General features: G+C 41.3%; 1 protein-coding gene across 2 annotated transcripts; it reads left to right on the top strand.

The window, feature by feature from the left end:
• The first annotated feature begins 5636 nt into the window (after window positions 1–5636).
• mtrf1l (mitochondrial translational release factor 1-like) lies at window positions 5637–15831 on the top strand. Of its 2 annotated transcripts, XM_020481992.2 has the most exons (8): window positions 5637–6414; window positions 8010–8089; window positions 8245–8428; window positions 8551–8714; window positions 8852–8969; window positions 9084–9220; window positions 11236–12202; window positions 12931–13014. In XM_020481992.2, the coding sequence occupies exons 1-7, from the start codon at window positions 5970–5972 to the stop codon at window positions 11443–11445; spliced, it is 1338 nt and encodes a 445-aa protein (XP_020337581.1). In that variant the 5' UTR covers window positions 5637–5969; the 3' UTR covers window positions 11446–12202; window positions 12931–13014. The 2 variants fall into 2 exon arrangements, with proteins under 2 accessions (XP_020337581.1, XP_020337580.1); XM_020481991.2 differs by lacking the exons at window positions 5637–6414; window positions 8010–8089; window positions 8245–8428; ... (1 more) ...; window positions 8852–8969; window positions 9084–9220 and adding exons at window positions 14497–14587; window positions 14823–15020; window positions 15210–15831 and having other exon boundaries at window positions 12006–12202; window positions 12931–13608.
• The last annotated feature ends 835 nt before the right edge of the window (window positions 15832–16666 follow it).

The following is a 16666-nucleotide window of genomic DNA, read 5'->3' as shown; positions in this document are numbered from 1 at the left end:
TGTATACATATATACATATATCTGGGGGATTGGAAACAATTACATTGATGGAAGCTACAATCTTTCTGCCATATTGAAACTAATCTACCTCTAAAAAAAATATATATATATATATATTTATAATAATACTGAAATATCCCATTTACATAAGTATTCGAACCCTTTACTCAGTACTTTGTTGAAGCACATTTGCCAGCGGTTACAGCCTAGAATCTTCTTGGGTATGATGCTACAAGTTTGGCATTTTGGGAGTTTCCCCCATTCTTCTATGCAGATACTCTCAAGTTCTATCAGGTTGGATGGGGAGCATCTGTCAAGTTCTGACCTTTTTTCCTTTGTTTTGTCTTTATTTAGTATGGTCAGGGTGTGAGTTGGGGTGGGCAGTCTGTTTGTTTTTCTATGTTGGGGTTTTGAGTTCAGCCTAGTATGGTTCTCAATCAGAGGCAGGTGTCGTTAGTTGTCTCTGATTGAGAATCATACTTAGGTAGCCTGGGTTTCACTTTTGAGTTGTGGGTGTTTGTTTCCGTGTGAGTGTTTGGGCCAAAAGGTACTGTTTCGTTTTGTAAATTCACGTTATCGGTTTGATTTAGTGGTCAGTGCTTTCTTTAATTAAATTCATCATGAACACTTACCACGCTGCGCTTTGGTCCGATCCTTACAGAAGACTTATCTCAAATCCACTCCTGCGTTGTCTTGGCTGTGTGCTTGGGGTTGTTGTCCTGTTGGAAGGTGAACCTTTTCCCCAATCTGAGGCCCTGAGCGCTCAGGAGCAGGTTTTCATCAATGATCTCTCTGTACTTTTCTCTGTTCATCTTTCCCTCGATCCTGACTAGTTTCCCAGTCCCGCCTCTGAAAAACATCCCAACAGCATGATGCTGCCACCCCCATGCTTCATTGTAGGGATGGTGCCAGGTTTCTTCCAGATGTGACGCTTGACATTCAGACCAAAAAGTTAAATCTTGGTTTCATCAGACCAGAGAATCTTGTTTCTCAAGGGCTGAGAGTCCGTTAGCTGTCTTTGGCAAACTCCAAGCGGGCTGTGCCTTTTATTGAAGAGTGGCTTCCATCTGGGCATTCTACCCTAAAGGTCTGATTGGTGGAGTGCTGCAGAGATGGTTGTCCTTCTGGAAGGTTCTCCCATCTCCACAGAGGAACTCTAGAGCTCTGTCAGAATGACCATCAGCTTGTTTGTCAGCTCTCTGACCAAGGACCTTCTCCCCGATTGCAGCCAACTCTGACATGCACTGTCAACTGTGAGACCTTATATAGACAGGTGTGTGCCTTTCCAAATCATATCCAATCAATTGAATTGACCACAGGTAGACTCCAATCAAGTTGTAGAAACATCTCAAGAATGATCAATGGAAACAGGATGCACCTGAGCTCAATTTCGAGTCCCATTGCAAAGGGTCTGAATACTTATGTTATACTTACTGGTTTTTTTTTTAATACATTTGCAAAAAAATACAAAATAAACTGTTTCGCTTTGTCATTATGGGGTATTGTGTGTAGATTGATGTATTTAATCCATTTTAGAATAAGGCTATAACGTAACAAAATGTGGAAAAAGTCAAGGGGTCTGAATACTTTCCCAAATGCACTGTTATGTTCAACCAAGCACAGGGGGAACTCTGGCAGGGAAAGGTCATGCAATCTCATCCAGGAACCCCAGAGGAGAGAACGAGTGTGGTTTGATATGACTGACAGTTTTTACTTGCTACTGAGGCGATGTGAAAATCTCTCTTCTCCTACATCAAGGCAACATTAATTGTTTTGTTTGAGTAGGCCTTTGTGGAATTGTTTAACTACCTTACCTCATATTAAACATTCTGACAAGAATGTACAAGCACTTGCGAATTCCTCTTATTTGATTTTATATTTATTGTGGATTGCAAGTAAATCCCATTTCTTTGATAACTTCTGACCAAAATATATATATATTTTTTCCATTCACATAAAATTCTAACGAGAGAGAATTGGATGAGGAGTCACCCAAGAACGGAATACATATTAGGAACTCCCTCCATATCAGTAAGACCTTCCTCCATCATCAGAGCTTCCTCCTCATAAGTCAGATCGTAACCCTTCCTCCTCAGAACTGATACCTCCCCTAGTCATGTCTCAACCCTGCATTAGTCAAGCATCACCCTTCCTCCTCAACCCTCACCCTATTAGGTGAGATGTGACTGATGCATGGGTGAGAGAGGTGAGGCGGAGGGGTGACACCTGAGCAAATCAGGGGTAAGCGTTGAAGGGGAGTAGTGACGTTTGACTAGTGCATGGTGAGACATGACTAGCGGAGGGGTGAAGTTTGACGAGGAGGGGTGGGGAAGTTCCTAATATCTATACCACATTCCTGACCTCATTCAACAAGTCACTCTTTGTTTGAAATACACATTTAAAACAGTACTTGTCTTGTTTTGCAGCTGTCTGCTTCCTTTGTCTACCTCCCTCACCTCTGACTGAAAATCCCCCTTAGAATATTACAAGTGTAATTGCATCCAACTCCCATGTGGATTTAAGTTGGATTGCTGAAATAGTGTGCGGTGCCAGATGTTTTTTACTCTGGTTGTGTAGGCGCCATACACCCCTGACAGCCCCCCAGGTCCTGTAATCTATGGTGACACAGCGCAGTCGCTTGCCTGACTCATATTAAGAAAATCCTTCTAATTCCCTTAAATAATTAGCACGAAGCATAACTTTGCAGGAGATTAACATTTTTTTAGGAATCATATGGGGCAGCCTGCCCAAAAAGTCTGATGGAAGTCCTGCAGCCAGAAGTTATTCATCCATAGGATCACCCGAGTCTTGTACTGAGAATTTTAGCAAACTGGGGTAGATTGTGAAAGATGATTTAAACCAGTGTGTCTGATTGTCTGATCTTTCTTGTGATAACACTGTCTACTCTTTGAAGCGACCCATTGATCCAGCACAATGTAAACCAAGTTAATTTCCACATCTACAGGGGTGGTCATTGTGTCTTTGGGGGGATTTTTGTAGTTACTTTAGATCAAGAGATAGTGATTTCACTATCTTGGCAGCGGCACCAAGGCTAAACCCTATAATTGGCACTTTGGGCTTGTATCCCTCACAGGGAATCGACCCCACGGGGCACAAACTGGTTAAATCAACATTCTTTCAACGCAATGTCAACGTATTGTGACATGGAATCTACGTGGAATATACACTGGATTTGGAAAAGTCATCAAAATTATTGTTTTGAGAGTGATATTTCAACCACAGGATTATGTCATCATGGTAACCAACATAGACAAACCTTGTATAAAATATACTGAACAAAAATAAAACGCAACGTGTTGCGTAAAAGTGTTGGTCCCATGTTTCATGAGCTTTCATGAGCTGAAATAAAAGATCCCAGAAATGTTCCATACGTACAAAAAGCTTATTTCTCTCGCATTTTGTGCATACATTTGTTTACATGCCTTCTAGGGGGCATTTATCCTTTGCAAAAATAATCCATCCACCTGACAGGTGTGGCATATCAAGAAGCTGATGATCATTACACAGGTGCGCCTTGTGCTGGGTGCAATGAAAGGCCACTCTAAAATGTGCCGTTTTGTCCTCACAACACAATGCCACAGATATCTCAAGTTTTTGAGGGAACGTGCACTTGTCATGCTGACTGCAGGAATGTCCACCAGAGCTGTTGCCAGATAATTTAATGTTCATTTCTCTACCATAAGCTGCCTCCAAAGTCCTTTTAGAGAATTTCTTACTGGAGAATTGATCTAAAGCTATTATTTTGGTCTCCTATCCAGCATTTTAAACAAGCCCAGCTTAGATATGATACTTGTCACTGACTATTATCAATGTGCTATCATGAGAATGATTGTTGAGAGATCTCCACTTAAAAACTAAATATAGATTCACTGCTGCTATCGAAGTCATTCCAAAGGGTAGGTTTAACAGAGCAAATGAAATGTGACTGTACTTTATCAATCATCAATGATGCTATTTAGGCCTACATAGCATTTATAAAGTCATCAACAGCTATTGCTTCAATTCAACACAGAAGTAAACTAAAAATAGACAATACAATAGCCCTAGGATTTCAAGCTCTGGGTGATTTAATTGTGTTTCGTTGTCAACGCAACCAAATATCAACATTTGAAGGAGATGCATTTTCTGCTTGGATAGTTCCTTCTGTGCCACTGACTTAGTCTCACTTTAATTCCAGTTTGTCTTCAAATAAAACATTTATGTGTTGGATTCACATCTCCATCTCAACCAAAACTCAAAGTTAAAGGACTAAATCAAATCAATAGGACTAAATCAAATCAAACAAGCATTTAAAGATTGATTTGAGCATAAGGGCCATGAAAGACAGGCAGACGAAGGATGGAAGATGATTACATTCAGGATGGTCAAAAACAGTAGCTAGCTAACAACAACCAACTACTTCCTGTTTTGTCTTCTTCTGCAGTCGCGAAAAGCTGGTGTAGTCTGGTTGTAGTGTTGTGACTACTTATTTACTACCAACATCAAGTAGTAAAAGTCTCAACCTGATTACTACTGGAAACTGTGTGTGTTCCTTGCATTCCATCCTATCTATCTCATGGGCAAAGAAAATATGAATCACAGCTGGGAAATCCTCATTTTCCAAGGAACCAAAAGCGCTGAGCAACAGCCAAATCTGGTTAAATATAATATGTTTTATCCTGCCCAAGGCAAATTCCAAGGGAAACCAAATTTGGCAATACTCTTCTTGAATTTGATTTGCTTTATGAGCTGCCAATCGTATGATGGTGCACAGCTGCAAGCAATAACCTACCAACATCATACACATACAGTACTGTAATGAAACCATTACCCCATTTCTACCCACTGTTCAACGTCTAGTTTTGATTTTGGTTAAAAGTTGGGTGAAAATATATAATATATATATAATCAGTTTTCCATGTTGATTCAACCTCATCACATATATTTGGGGGGTTGAAATTACGTGGAAACAACATTGATTCAAGCAGTTTTTAGTTACATATATAGTGGGTAGTTACATATATATCATTGGTAGTTAGATACACATTACACAATCTGTAAATTGACTATTCAGTGAACTGCAAAGTTGGATGGATGTTGCCTCCCATCTGCTGGTGGAACATGGGATGGTTGTTCCCTGGGTTGTTTCCATAAACAGTAAACACAACAGTCAAAGTGGTCATTAAGACAGTCCCGTGCAGTGACATTTACATTTGCATGCTTTGGTGAAGTTTTATACAACATTGTTATTTTTACACAATGCGATACTTAGGGAATAAGGCACGAGAGGTTGTGGTTTATGGCCAGTATACCAAGGCTAAGGGCTGTTCTTATGTACGACTCAAAGCAGACTCAACGCGGAGTGCCTGGATACAATCCTTCGCTGTTGTATATTGGCCATATACCACAAACCCTCAATGTGCCTTATTGCTTTTATAAACGGGTTACCAAGGTAATTATAGCAGTAAATAAATATATATATTTTTTGCAAATCAGCACCAGGAGCCAAACTATCCGGTTTATTATATACTGTAGCTACTACTACAAATACATCTTAATATTTTGGCTACATGTATTTGTTTACTTACGGTAATTTACGTGTTTATTTCCATACTTACGGTATATGAGAATCGAAATAGTGCGCAACTACCTATGTGCAAAACCAACATGTCAGCGCCCTTGAGCTGCACCTCTCAAAGAACTTCTCTGGCTTTGGTGATGGTTAGCTAGCTACGATAAATGAACATCCAGAAAAAAATGATTTATGGAAAATTGTCGTTATGGTCGATACAACGGTACACACTATCCAAAACCCTTCAGAACGTCATATCACTTCAATTAGCTGTCGTTGTGTAGTGCAAAACAAATCAGCTAGCTAACTAGATAATATGCTAAACAAATCAACAAATTATAAAGAGTAATATTGTTCCACTGTTGTATTGAGCCTTTTATGCGAACCATTGTTTAGTATGGCTTTTACTCAAGCTGTCAAAATGCACGTAGGGAACGTGTGTGGTCGGTCCTGGATGTCCTCTTACCAGAGGGGGTCTACTGTCATGTCCCAAAGACAAAGAGATTACGGAGCGGTTCTATGCGGTAGATGTCAAAATTCGTCCCAAAAGCTTTGCCCAAATAGTAGAGCTATGCATGCAACTCGGCCGTTGATGATTACAAAGTTACTGTCAGTGGACGAGATCTTTGCCAGAAGATCACTACAGGATTACATCAAGAAGATGGAGACAGAGTACAGAGATAGTCTGACAGTTGTCAACATGACAGAGGGACAGCAGGACGGTGTAGAGGAATTGAGAGTGAAGAGAACAAGAGTTTCTGTACTAGCCCCACTAATCCAGTACACCAGAGAGCTTCAGACAAAACAGCAGGAATTTGCTGAAACTGAAACATTACTGAAAGGTGAGGCCACACCTAATGTGTGATGTTCTATCAACAGAAGGGCATCTCATGGCCAATAGGTATCAGCAGCTTGTGAGTTTGACATTGTAACAAACTGTACCTGTTCCTACATCAGGTGACTGTGTATAATGTATGCATCTTGTATCTACCACTGAACAAAAATATAAATGCAACAATTTCTAAGATTTACAGTTCATATTTGAAATCAGTCAATTGAAATAAATTCATTAGGTCCTAAACTATGGATTTCACATGACTGGGAATACAGATATGCATGTTGGTCACAGATACCTTTTTTTTTAAAGGTCAGGGCATGGATCAGAAAACCAGTCAGTATCTGGTGTGACCACCATTTGCCTCATGCAGCGTGACGACACCTTTGAATAGAGTTGATCTGACTGTTGGTTGTGGCCTGTGGAATGTCATCCCACTCCTCTTCAATGGCTGTGCAAAGTTGCTGGATATTGGCGGGAATTTGAACATGCTGCCATACACGTCGATTCAGAGTATCCCAAACATGCTTGATGGGTGACATGTCTCTTGAGTATGCAGGCCATGGATGAACTGGGACATTTTCAGCTTCCAGGAATTGTGTACAGATCCTTGTGACATGGGGCTGTGCAATATCATGCTGAAACATGAGGTGATGGCGGCGGATGAATGGCTCGACAATGGGCCTCAGGATCTTGTCATGGTATCTCTGTACATTCAAATTGCCCTCAATAAAATGTGGTCTTCGTTGTCCGTAGCGTATGCCTGCCCATTCCAAAGCCACTATGGGGCAGTCTTCACAATGTTGACATCAGCAAACCGCTCGCCAACATGACACCATACACACTGTCTGCCATCTGCCCGGGACAGTTGAAACCGAAGTCATCCGTGAAGAGCACTTCTCCAGTGTGTCAGTGGCCATCGAAGGTGAGCATTTGCCCACTGAATTCGGTTACGACACCGAACTGCAGTCAGGTCGAGACCCAAGTGAGGACGATGAGCACTCAGATGAGTTTCCCTGTGACTTTTTCTGACAGTTTGTGTCATCAGCTGTCCATGTGGCTGTTCTCAGACGATCCCGAAGGTGAAGAAGCCTGATGTGGAGGCCCTGGGCTGGCGCGGGTATACGTGGTCTGCCGTGGTGAAGCCGGCTGCCAAATTCTCTAAAATGACGGTGGTGGCTTATGGTAGAAAAGTTCAAATGAAATTCTCTGTCAACAGTTCTATTGGACATTCCTCCTGTCAGTATACCAATTGCACGCTCCCTCAAAACCTGTGACATCTGTGGCATTGTGTTGTGTGACAAAACTGCACATTTTAGTGGCCTTTTGTTGTCCCCAGCACCTGTGTAATGATCATGCTGTTTAATCAGCTTCTTGATATGCCACACCTGTCAGGTAGATGGATTATCTTGACAAAGAATGTTAACTAACTAACAGGGATGTTAACAAATGTGTGAAATGTGAGAGAAATAATATTTTTATGCGTATTGAAACATGGGACCAACACTTTTCATTTTGCATTTATATTTCTGTTCGGTATAAATGGATCTTTCACTGATAGTAAATTCAGTGAAATAAGAAACATTGTTTTTCCTTTCTAAGATGACGACCCAGACATGCGTGACCTGGCAGTCCTTGAGAGGGAGGCTTGTCAGAAAGCGATTCAAGATGTTAGACAAAAGGTACACACCTGCATTTTAAGTTCCCCCTACAGTCGGAATAAGATGACACTGATTAAAGCACGTTTAGGATGGCGAAAGGAAATCGAATCAGTATGGAAAACATAGTTTGAGAAAATTACTAATCTGTCATGTCTGATTCTTCTGCATTCCTTCAGATCCTGTCCCTGTTGATCCCTGAGGAGGAGTCAGACATGAGTGACCTGGTCCTGGAGGTCACCGCAGGGGTCGGAGGTCAGGAGGCCATGCTCTTCACTGCAGAGGTCTTTGACATGTACCAGAGCTTTGCAGCACACCAGGGCTGGGGGTTTGACATCCTGGAGTACATGAAAAGTGAAATAGGTGAGTCACATTAACAGGTTTGTTGTTGTCAAACCATTCCTGTTGCTAGTGTTTACCCAAACTTCAACTGACTCCATTTTATGAATGGTAACTTTGTGTGTGTGAATGTCAACTGTCTGCAGGTGGGTTACGTCATGCATCAGCCAGTGTCAGTGGTCCTAAGAGCTACAAGAGGATGAAGTTTGAGGCAGGTGTGCATCGCGTGCAGAGAGTCCCTAAGACTGAGAAACAGGGCCGAATGCACACCAGCACCATGACCGTGGCAGTGCTACCCCAGCCTACAGAGGTGAGACCTTCCCTGAGGCATTTGGCCCTTGTACTTACCTTGTACTTACCTTCTTTCTTTGGTAACATTACCACTGTTACCAAAGATTAAGTACAGACTTATTTTGCTAAGTGCTCAATTCATTATTTCTTTTTCAGATCACTTTCACAATTAATGCGAAGGACTTGAGGATTGAAACCAAGAGGGCGAGTGGAGCCGGGGGCCAGCATGTCAACACCACAGACAGCGCAGTGCGAATAGTTCATCTACCGACAGGTAATCTCAGCCAATACAATTCCGCAAGGATCAGACAGTGGAGTATGAAACTCCTATTCTTATATAGATTTGATTTGAAACCAATGGCGTTTTATCTCTGTTTTGGGGTCATAGGTGTGGTATCAGAATGCCAGCAGGAAAGATCCCAGCTGAAAAATAAGGAGAAGGCCATGAAGGTTTTACGTGCCAAACTCTATAGTATGAGGCTGGAAGAAGAGACCAGTAAGCGATATACTGCACGGAAAGTCCAGGTACGAATCTGAACTGCACACATACAAGATTGTTCCTGGTCAAAATTGTTATATGGATATCAAAATCCTAAATTGTTATATGGATATCAAAATCCAGTTTAAAGTTTTACATACAGTGCATTTGGAAGGTATTCAGCTCCCTTGACATTTTCCACATCTTGTTACGTTAAAGCCTTATTCTAAAATGGATTAAATAAAAACATTTCTACAATCTACACACAATACCCCATAATGACAAAGTGAAAAGTTGTATTTTTTATTTTTTGCAAATGTATAAAAAAAAAAAACTAAAATACCTTATTTACATAAGTATTCAGACCCTTTGCTATGTGACTTGAAATTGAGCTCAGGTGCATAGTGTTTCCATTGATCATCCTTGAGATGTTTCTACAACTTGATTGGAGTCCACCTGTGGTAAATTCAATTGATTGGACATGATTTGGAAAGGCACACACCTGTCTATAAGGTCCCACAGTTGACAATGCATGTCAGAGCAAAAACCAAACCATGAGGTTGAAGGAATTGTCCGTAGAGCTCTGTGACAGGATTGTGTCGAGACACAGATCTGGGGAAGGGTACCAAAACATTTCTGCAGCATTGAAGGTCCTCAAGAACACAGTGTCTTCTATCATTCTTGAATGGAAGAAGTTTGGAACCACCAACACTCTTCCTTGAGCTGGCTGCCTGGCCAAACTGAGCAATCGGGGGAGAAGGGCCTTGGCCAGAGAGGTGACCAAGAACCCAATGGTAACTCTGGAGCTCAGTCAAAGTTCCTCTGTGGGGATATAAGAAACTTCCAGAAAGATAACCATCTCTGCAGCACTCCTCCAATCAGGCCTTTATGGTAGAGTGGCCAGACAGAAGCCACTCCTCAGTAAAAGGCACATGACAGCCCGCTTGGAGTTTGCCAAAAGGTACCTAAAGACTTTCAGACAATGAAAAACAAGATTCTCTGGTCTGTTGAAACCAAGATTTAACTCTTTGGCCTGAATGCCAAGCGTCACATCTGTAGGAAACTTGGCACCGTCCCTATGGTGAAGCGTGGTGTCAGCATCAGGCTCTGGGGATGTTTTTCAGTGGCAGGGACGGGGAGACTAGTCAGGATCGAGGGAAGGATGAACAGTGTGAAGTACAGAGAGATCCTTGATGAAAACCGGCTCCAGAGCACTCAGGACCTCAGACTGGGGCAAAGGTTCACCTTCCAACAGGACAGCAACCCTAAGCACACTGCCAAGACAATGCAGGAGTTTCTTCGGGACAAGTCTCTGAATGTCCTTGAGTGGCCCAGCCAGAGCACGGCCTTGAACCCGATCGAACATCTCTGGAGAGACCTGAAAATACCTGTGCAGCGACGATCCCCATCCAACCTGACAGCTTGAGAGGATCTGCAAAGAAGAATGGGGAAAAACTCCCCAAATACAGCTTTGCCAAGCATGTAGCGTCATGCCTAAGACTCAAGGCTATAATTGCTGCCGAAGGTGCTTCATAAACGTACTGAGTAAAGGATCTGAATACTTATGTAAATGTGATAGTTTTGTATTTTTTATTAATTAGCAAATATTTCTAAACTGTTTTTGCTTTGTCATTATCTAGTATTGTGTGTAGATTGAGGGGGGGAAATAATTTAATACATTTTAGAATAAGGCTGTAATGTAACAAAATGTGGAAAAAGTCAAGGGGTATGAATACTTTCCAAATGCACTGTATGTTTACTACAAAGTAATTTACAAAACCTAGACTTGAACTCTCAAAAAGACAGTGTTGTAGAAAGTCAATGGACAGCAATGGGCAAAAGTTCATATGGTTTGCAATGATAGAATCGACATGACTGACATAGGTGAGAAAGTTGTCTGTTGGAAGATTTACTGCCTTGAAAGTGGAAGCTGAGATGGGCTTGGGGGAGTGGGAACTCAAATAGTTGCCGGCTGTCTGTTGGTTACAAAGCTTTTACACTAAGTGTTGGTCTGTATAGCACATTTTCTTTATTGACTATGTTTAATCTATCCTTTTTTTAGATTGGTACCAAAGGTAGATCTGAGAAAATCAGGACCTACAACTTTCCCCAGGACCGAATCACAGATCATCGAATTTTGAAAACAGTGCATGATGTCAGGGAGTTTCTTGTGGGCGAAGAGCTTCTAGAGGAAATGAATTTGGCACTAGAGGAGTTCTCTAACCAGGAGATTCTCATGGACATTCTTGGAGAAAATAACTCTGATCAATAATAATATGTGGTAGTTTACATTAAATCTATGAAGCTATGCATGTTGTCTTTTGCAAGATCAGTGTGTTTGTTTGCTTGTTTGCCTTCATGGTTTTAGTTTAAGAGCACACTTTACACACTCCGCCCATGGGTGTGAACTGCCAGTTCTCAAACTGCTTTTTTCTCTTTTAGCAGTAAAACTTCAAAATACATCAGTATCCCCTCCCCCCAGCAGAGACAAAGTATTGCCCAATGAATTATATTTGTGTATGACATGACAGGTATTTGTCAGTGACTGCCTATTACTTTATTCATGCTGTGTTGACTGCCCTTTTCTTTTCCCATATTTCAAACACATTTTTAAAAGAATAAGAAAAAAAATCATTGCACCAATATTTAAACGAGTCGCGTACACCTCGACATATTTTCTACTGTATTTTCCAAGAAAGGTTTATAAACTGAAAATAAAAATGGTATTTTTTTGAAATACTGGGGGGAAAATGCAGCGGTCTATTGCGCTCTGACGTGTAACGTCAGCGTGCGCTTTCCTCTACTCCCATTTGTTTCCCGGTTTAAAGGTAACTGCCCTGCTTGGTCCTCATTGGTGTGCGCCTTTTGGACACGGATTTCAAATGTGTAGCTAGGAAACAGGCGCATTTTCATATTGTCCTCATTCAAGTAGTTCTCAAGTTTGTGAAACCCCGCTTAGCGAGCTAATGTCGTTAGCAAAAGTTTAACAGCAGAAATAGGTGGGAATCAAGAAGTCATTAAAGTTACAGGTATGAAACATTTTGTTACGTTACCTCAAGTTTGCTATTATAGCTAGCTAACTTGTGTTCAGCTATGATATGTCGCATTTCAATTGATGCAGGCTGGTTAGTTTGCAACGTTAGTAAATGATAACCAATTTGACTAGCCATAACTATCTGGCTTAGCTACCTAGCTATGAAGTTTAATATTAATTTAACGTTCGGTAGTTAGTTAAACTGCTTTGTAGCTATACATTTTGCAATGACTTTAATATCAATATTACAGTTTCGTTTTTAAGCGCTAAACGTACGCGCGTAAAATTAGAGGTTAGCTAGCCTTGGCTATCCTATGAATATAATAACCACAGTCAACATTCTTTAATATAACGAAGGTTAACGTTACTGGAAAGATCTGATCCTGCAAACGACTATCGTTAACGATGGTCTTTTAGTAGTTAACTACAGTATTTTACTTAATTGTCTAGCCAGTTAGCTAGCTATGTTACAAGCTAAATTGGGGGGAACTAGGAGTGCGCCCTTTGGAGAGATTGCAGTTCTACGTTGTCTTTATAGTTTTTGATCAACCAAAACAATATCTAGCTAATGTTACATTTTAGAGAATATAACAAACTAGTATAAGTGGGCAATCCACTGTGGTTTGATGCACAACGTGTTGTAGTTCTGACTAGCTATCCAGTTTGGCGCGTTTTGATTGAGATGAAACTGGCTAATGCAACTTTTTATCTTCTCTACCTCAGGGTTACAATTTGAACACAATCAGTCATTAAAAAAATGAAATATCCGTTCAACTACGAGGAACCCCGATTTCCATGCGACATGGAGAAACATGTCACATACAAGGAGTCTGGCCTGAGAACCTCACCACTAAAGGAATGCGTCCAAGTAGTAGCCAAATCACAGCTCTCACCATGTGTCACCACAGCTGCAAACTTTTGCCTCAAGGATGATGTGAAAGGTGTTCACAATAAGGAGAATAACCAACATAATGTGGACCTTGACGGGGTGAACCTAGGCTGTGAAGCATTCGAGGACAGCGGTTTCCTGTCTTTACAGAACAGCCAGATAGAGGACTTTGATAACATAAAGGAACTAGAGAAGTCTCCAGGACAGCATATATTCTCCCCAAGTACTCCAGTTGCTGATTATCACAACAAGGCTAAGCATACTGCCTCAAAACTCCCCATACTGAAGTTTCAACACGCTGTATGCCAAGAACTCGCCAACAGTTTCAAGAGGACCCAAAGCTATGACTGGTCTGTCATTAGCAGGCTAGCAGAGGACTCTGGCCTTGAAAGGGTTATTGGTGGGCACTTGGGCCTTGAATGTATGGATGTTTTAAAAGCACTGCTAGAGAGGGACATGAAGCACATCCTCACAAGGATCCTGCTTCTGCTAGGAGATGTAGACTTAATAAGGTAAACATGTGATCTTTACTGGTCCTATGACAGTTGTAGAGGTTTTTCAACTTGGAAATGCCTTTATACTCTTGTGTATTCATTGACAGTGGTTTGAAAAGTACTCAATTGTCATACTTAAGTAATAAAGTTGCCTTAATAGAAAATTGCTCAAGTAGAAGTGAGTCGCCCAGTAAAATCCTACTTGAGTAGGTCAAAGTATTTTGTTTTAAATATACTTAAGTATCAAAAGTAAATGTAATTGCTAAAATATGCTTAATTATCAAAAGTAAGGGTGTAAATCATTTCAAATTCCTTCTGTTAGGCAAACCAGACTGGTCCATTTTCTTATTTAAGTTACGGAGAGTCAAGTGCTCAATCCAACACTCAGACATGATTTACAAACTAAGCATGTGTTCAGTGAGTTCGCCAGATCAGGGGCAGTAGGGATGACCAGGGATGTGGGACGGCAGGTAGCCTAGTGATTAGTGTTGTACTAGTAATCGAAAGGTTGCAAGATCGAATCCCCGGGCTGACAAGGGGAAAGAATCTGTCGTTCTCCCCCTGAACAAGGCAGTTACACTGTTCCTAGGCCGTCATTGAAAATAAGAATTTGTTCTTAACTGGCTTGCCTAGTTAAATAAAGGTTTTTAAAAATATATATTAAATGTTCTCTTGATGAATGTGAATCACACCATTTTCCTACCTTGCTAAGCATTCAAAATGTAATGCATACTTTTGGGTGTCATGGAAAATGTATGGAGTAGAAAGTACATACTTTTCTTTGGGAATGTAGTTGAGTAAATGTTAAAAAAAAATTTTTAAAACTACGTAAGTAGTACTTTCAGGTGTTTTTACTTAAGTACTTTACACCGCTGTTCATTCATGGTGGTTTTGTTTTCTTCGCAGCTGTAGAAAAGTGAGCAAGACCTGGAGAAAAGTAATCTGCCAAGACAAGTCTGCACTCTGTAGATGCGACCAGGCTAAAGAGCGACTCAGGGTAAGCGCTTACATTTAACTGGGGTTCCTATAGTCATTGTATACCCTTTATCGGGTGGGTCGTTTTTTTTTGCTTGCAGCGGCTCCCAACTTGCTAATCCCTTATGCTGATATGTTATTTATCTGGATTAATTTACAGGGGCCCCTTCCAGTACTTCAATGTTAATGACCTAACCATAGGGTAATCCACTCTATGAACATTGTTTGATAAATGACAATGTCCATTTTTGTTGTAGGACCCAAGAACCTCTGCAGGACTGGAGAATGTGGGCTCTTTGACGCGAGATGCGGCGCTGTCCCGGGTTGTGATGTCCTGTATGCAGAGAGTAGCTTCAACCCCTATCCAGAAGTCTACCTATAGGACGCGCTCCCAGAGAGAAGGTACACAGACGCTGTACTGCTCCCAGCAATCTCGCTTCAGAGAATACCAAGAGGTGAGGGTTGTTCTATCCACTTTGCTTGTAACGGTACAGAGGACATGATGGTGCTCAGTGTGTGTACTTATTGAGAGTTGGTGTCACCCTTCAATCAGTTCCAAGAAAGTCATTGACATGTTCATGTTACAAATGATACAATGAGTGAGATATGCTCTGTAGTCTTTTACCTTTGGTTTTGTTCTCTAGGCTGCCAGTTTGCTGAAGCAGCACGAGTCGTTGAAACCCTGTAAACGCTGCGGCTCTCCTGCCAAGCACAATGCAGATGCCATGAGGGCCACCTGTACCCGCCTCAGCTGTGGATTTGACTTCTGCACCCTGTGCCAGGGCCCTTTTCATGGCTCCTCAGCCTGCCAGACAGGGCTGCCCCGGGGGCCTAGCAGCTCCAGGGCTAACCCTATCCTCATCGGCAGCGCTCGCAGCAAGAGGAACGTCAGACGCCTGTGAGATCAATGCAGCCCTGGATGAAGACTCAATCATTAACCTTTTTAAAACCAACAACATTTCAAATCTTATTTATTAGTTTTAGTCATGGACCTTTTAACACACTGCCCCCTCTCAGGCCAAAAGGATCTCGGGCTATTGGAATACTCTGTGTTAGAACACACTGTATTCTGTGACAATCCCGTGATGTCAGTTGTCCGGCATTAGTCGTCAGAAAGCGACAATCTTACTGGAAGCCAAAAAATATCATTTTACCTGAATTGTACATTAATTTAATATTTCTTAATGGAATATCTGTCTGTAAATATATATTTTAAATGTGATATGTAAATATTTATATTGTTGAAATAAAATATATCTTTGGGGATTTTTTTCCCTCCAAGTGTATTTTTCAAAGCTACATACCACCAGGAAACGTGTACATGCGCAAACTTATTTTCAAAATGTAATCAAGCCCAGAGTGGCGCATTGGTCTAAGGCTGCATCTGTGCTAGAGGCTACAGACCCTGGTTAGATTCTAGGCTGTATCATAACCGGCTGTGATTGGGAGTCCCACAAGGTGACGTGCAATTGGCCCAGCGTTGTTAGGGTTTGGCTGGGGTAGGCCGTCATTGTAAGAATTTGAAATTAACTGACTTGCCTTAAATAAAGGTTGCAGGCGGAGCATGTTACAATGCCACTTGCTTCAAAAGCGCTGACAACTGGTGAAACTAAACCATTCATCCATTTGTGCCATGATGTGTTTTCCAATGGAATTGGCAGTCAAATCTTGTGACTTTAACAAAGTTGTTCGGCCTCAACATCTCACCTCTGTATAAAGGAGTAATGATGCCAATGAATTAATAAAAATGCATTACTTTGTAATTCCAAATGAATTTCTACCAAGCTGCAAATGGTTAACCTCAACTATGGCTTTCTCTTGTACTTCTCTCACATACTGCACAGGGGTTCTTATGCTGTGCTAAAATCCTCATTACCTGGAAAGATGCATTGTTAACCTTAAGGAGTTGAAGGCTGGACACCAGTCATTCACACTCTCTTCATGGTCATAATCATTTGTCAATGAAAATATAAGTACATTGCTCAGGGTAGCTGGCTCAGTAAATTACTACTAAGGGTTTGATAATGTGCTATATCTGACTGACAACAGACTCATTCTAATGGTTTGGAATGAGGTGCAATTTGTTGGCTGCACAGAGTGG

Source organism: Oncorhynchus kisutch, linkage group LG4 (genome assembly GCF_002021735.2).
Source record: "Oncorhynchus kisutch isolate 150728-3 linkage group LG4, Okis_V2, whole genome shotgun sequence".
NCBI classification, from domain to species: Eukaryota; Metazoa; Chordata; class Actinopteri; order Salmoniformes; family Salmonidae; genus Oncorhynchus; species Oncorhynchus kisutch.
The sequence above is the reverse complement of the archived record's forward strand: the minus strand, read 5'-3'. Positions and strand labels throughout refer to the sequence as shown.

Coding starts and splice junctions, on each gene's coding strand:
- mtrf1l (XM_020481992.2), top strand. CDS start 5,970: ATGGCTTTTACTCAAGCTGTCAAAATGCACGTAGGGAACGTGTGTGGT. Junction 8,715..8,851: donor TGCTACCCCAGCCTACAGAG/GTGAGACCTTCC, acceptor TTTCTTTTTCAG/ATCACTTTCACAATTAATGC. Junction 9,221..11,235: donor ATACTGCACGGAAAGTCCAG/GTACGAATCTGA, acceptor TCCTTTTTTTAG/ATTGGTACCAAAGGTAGATC.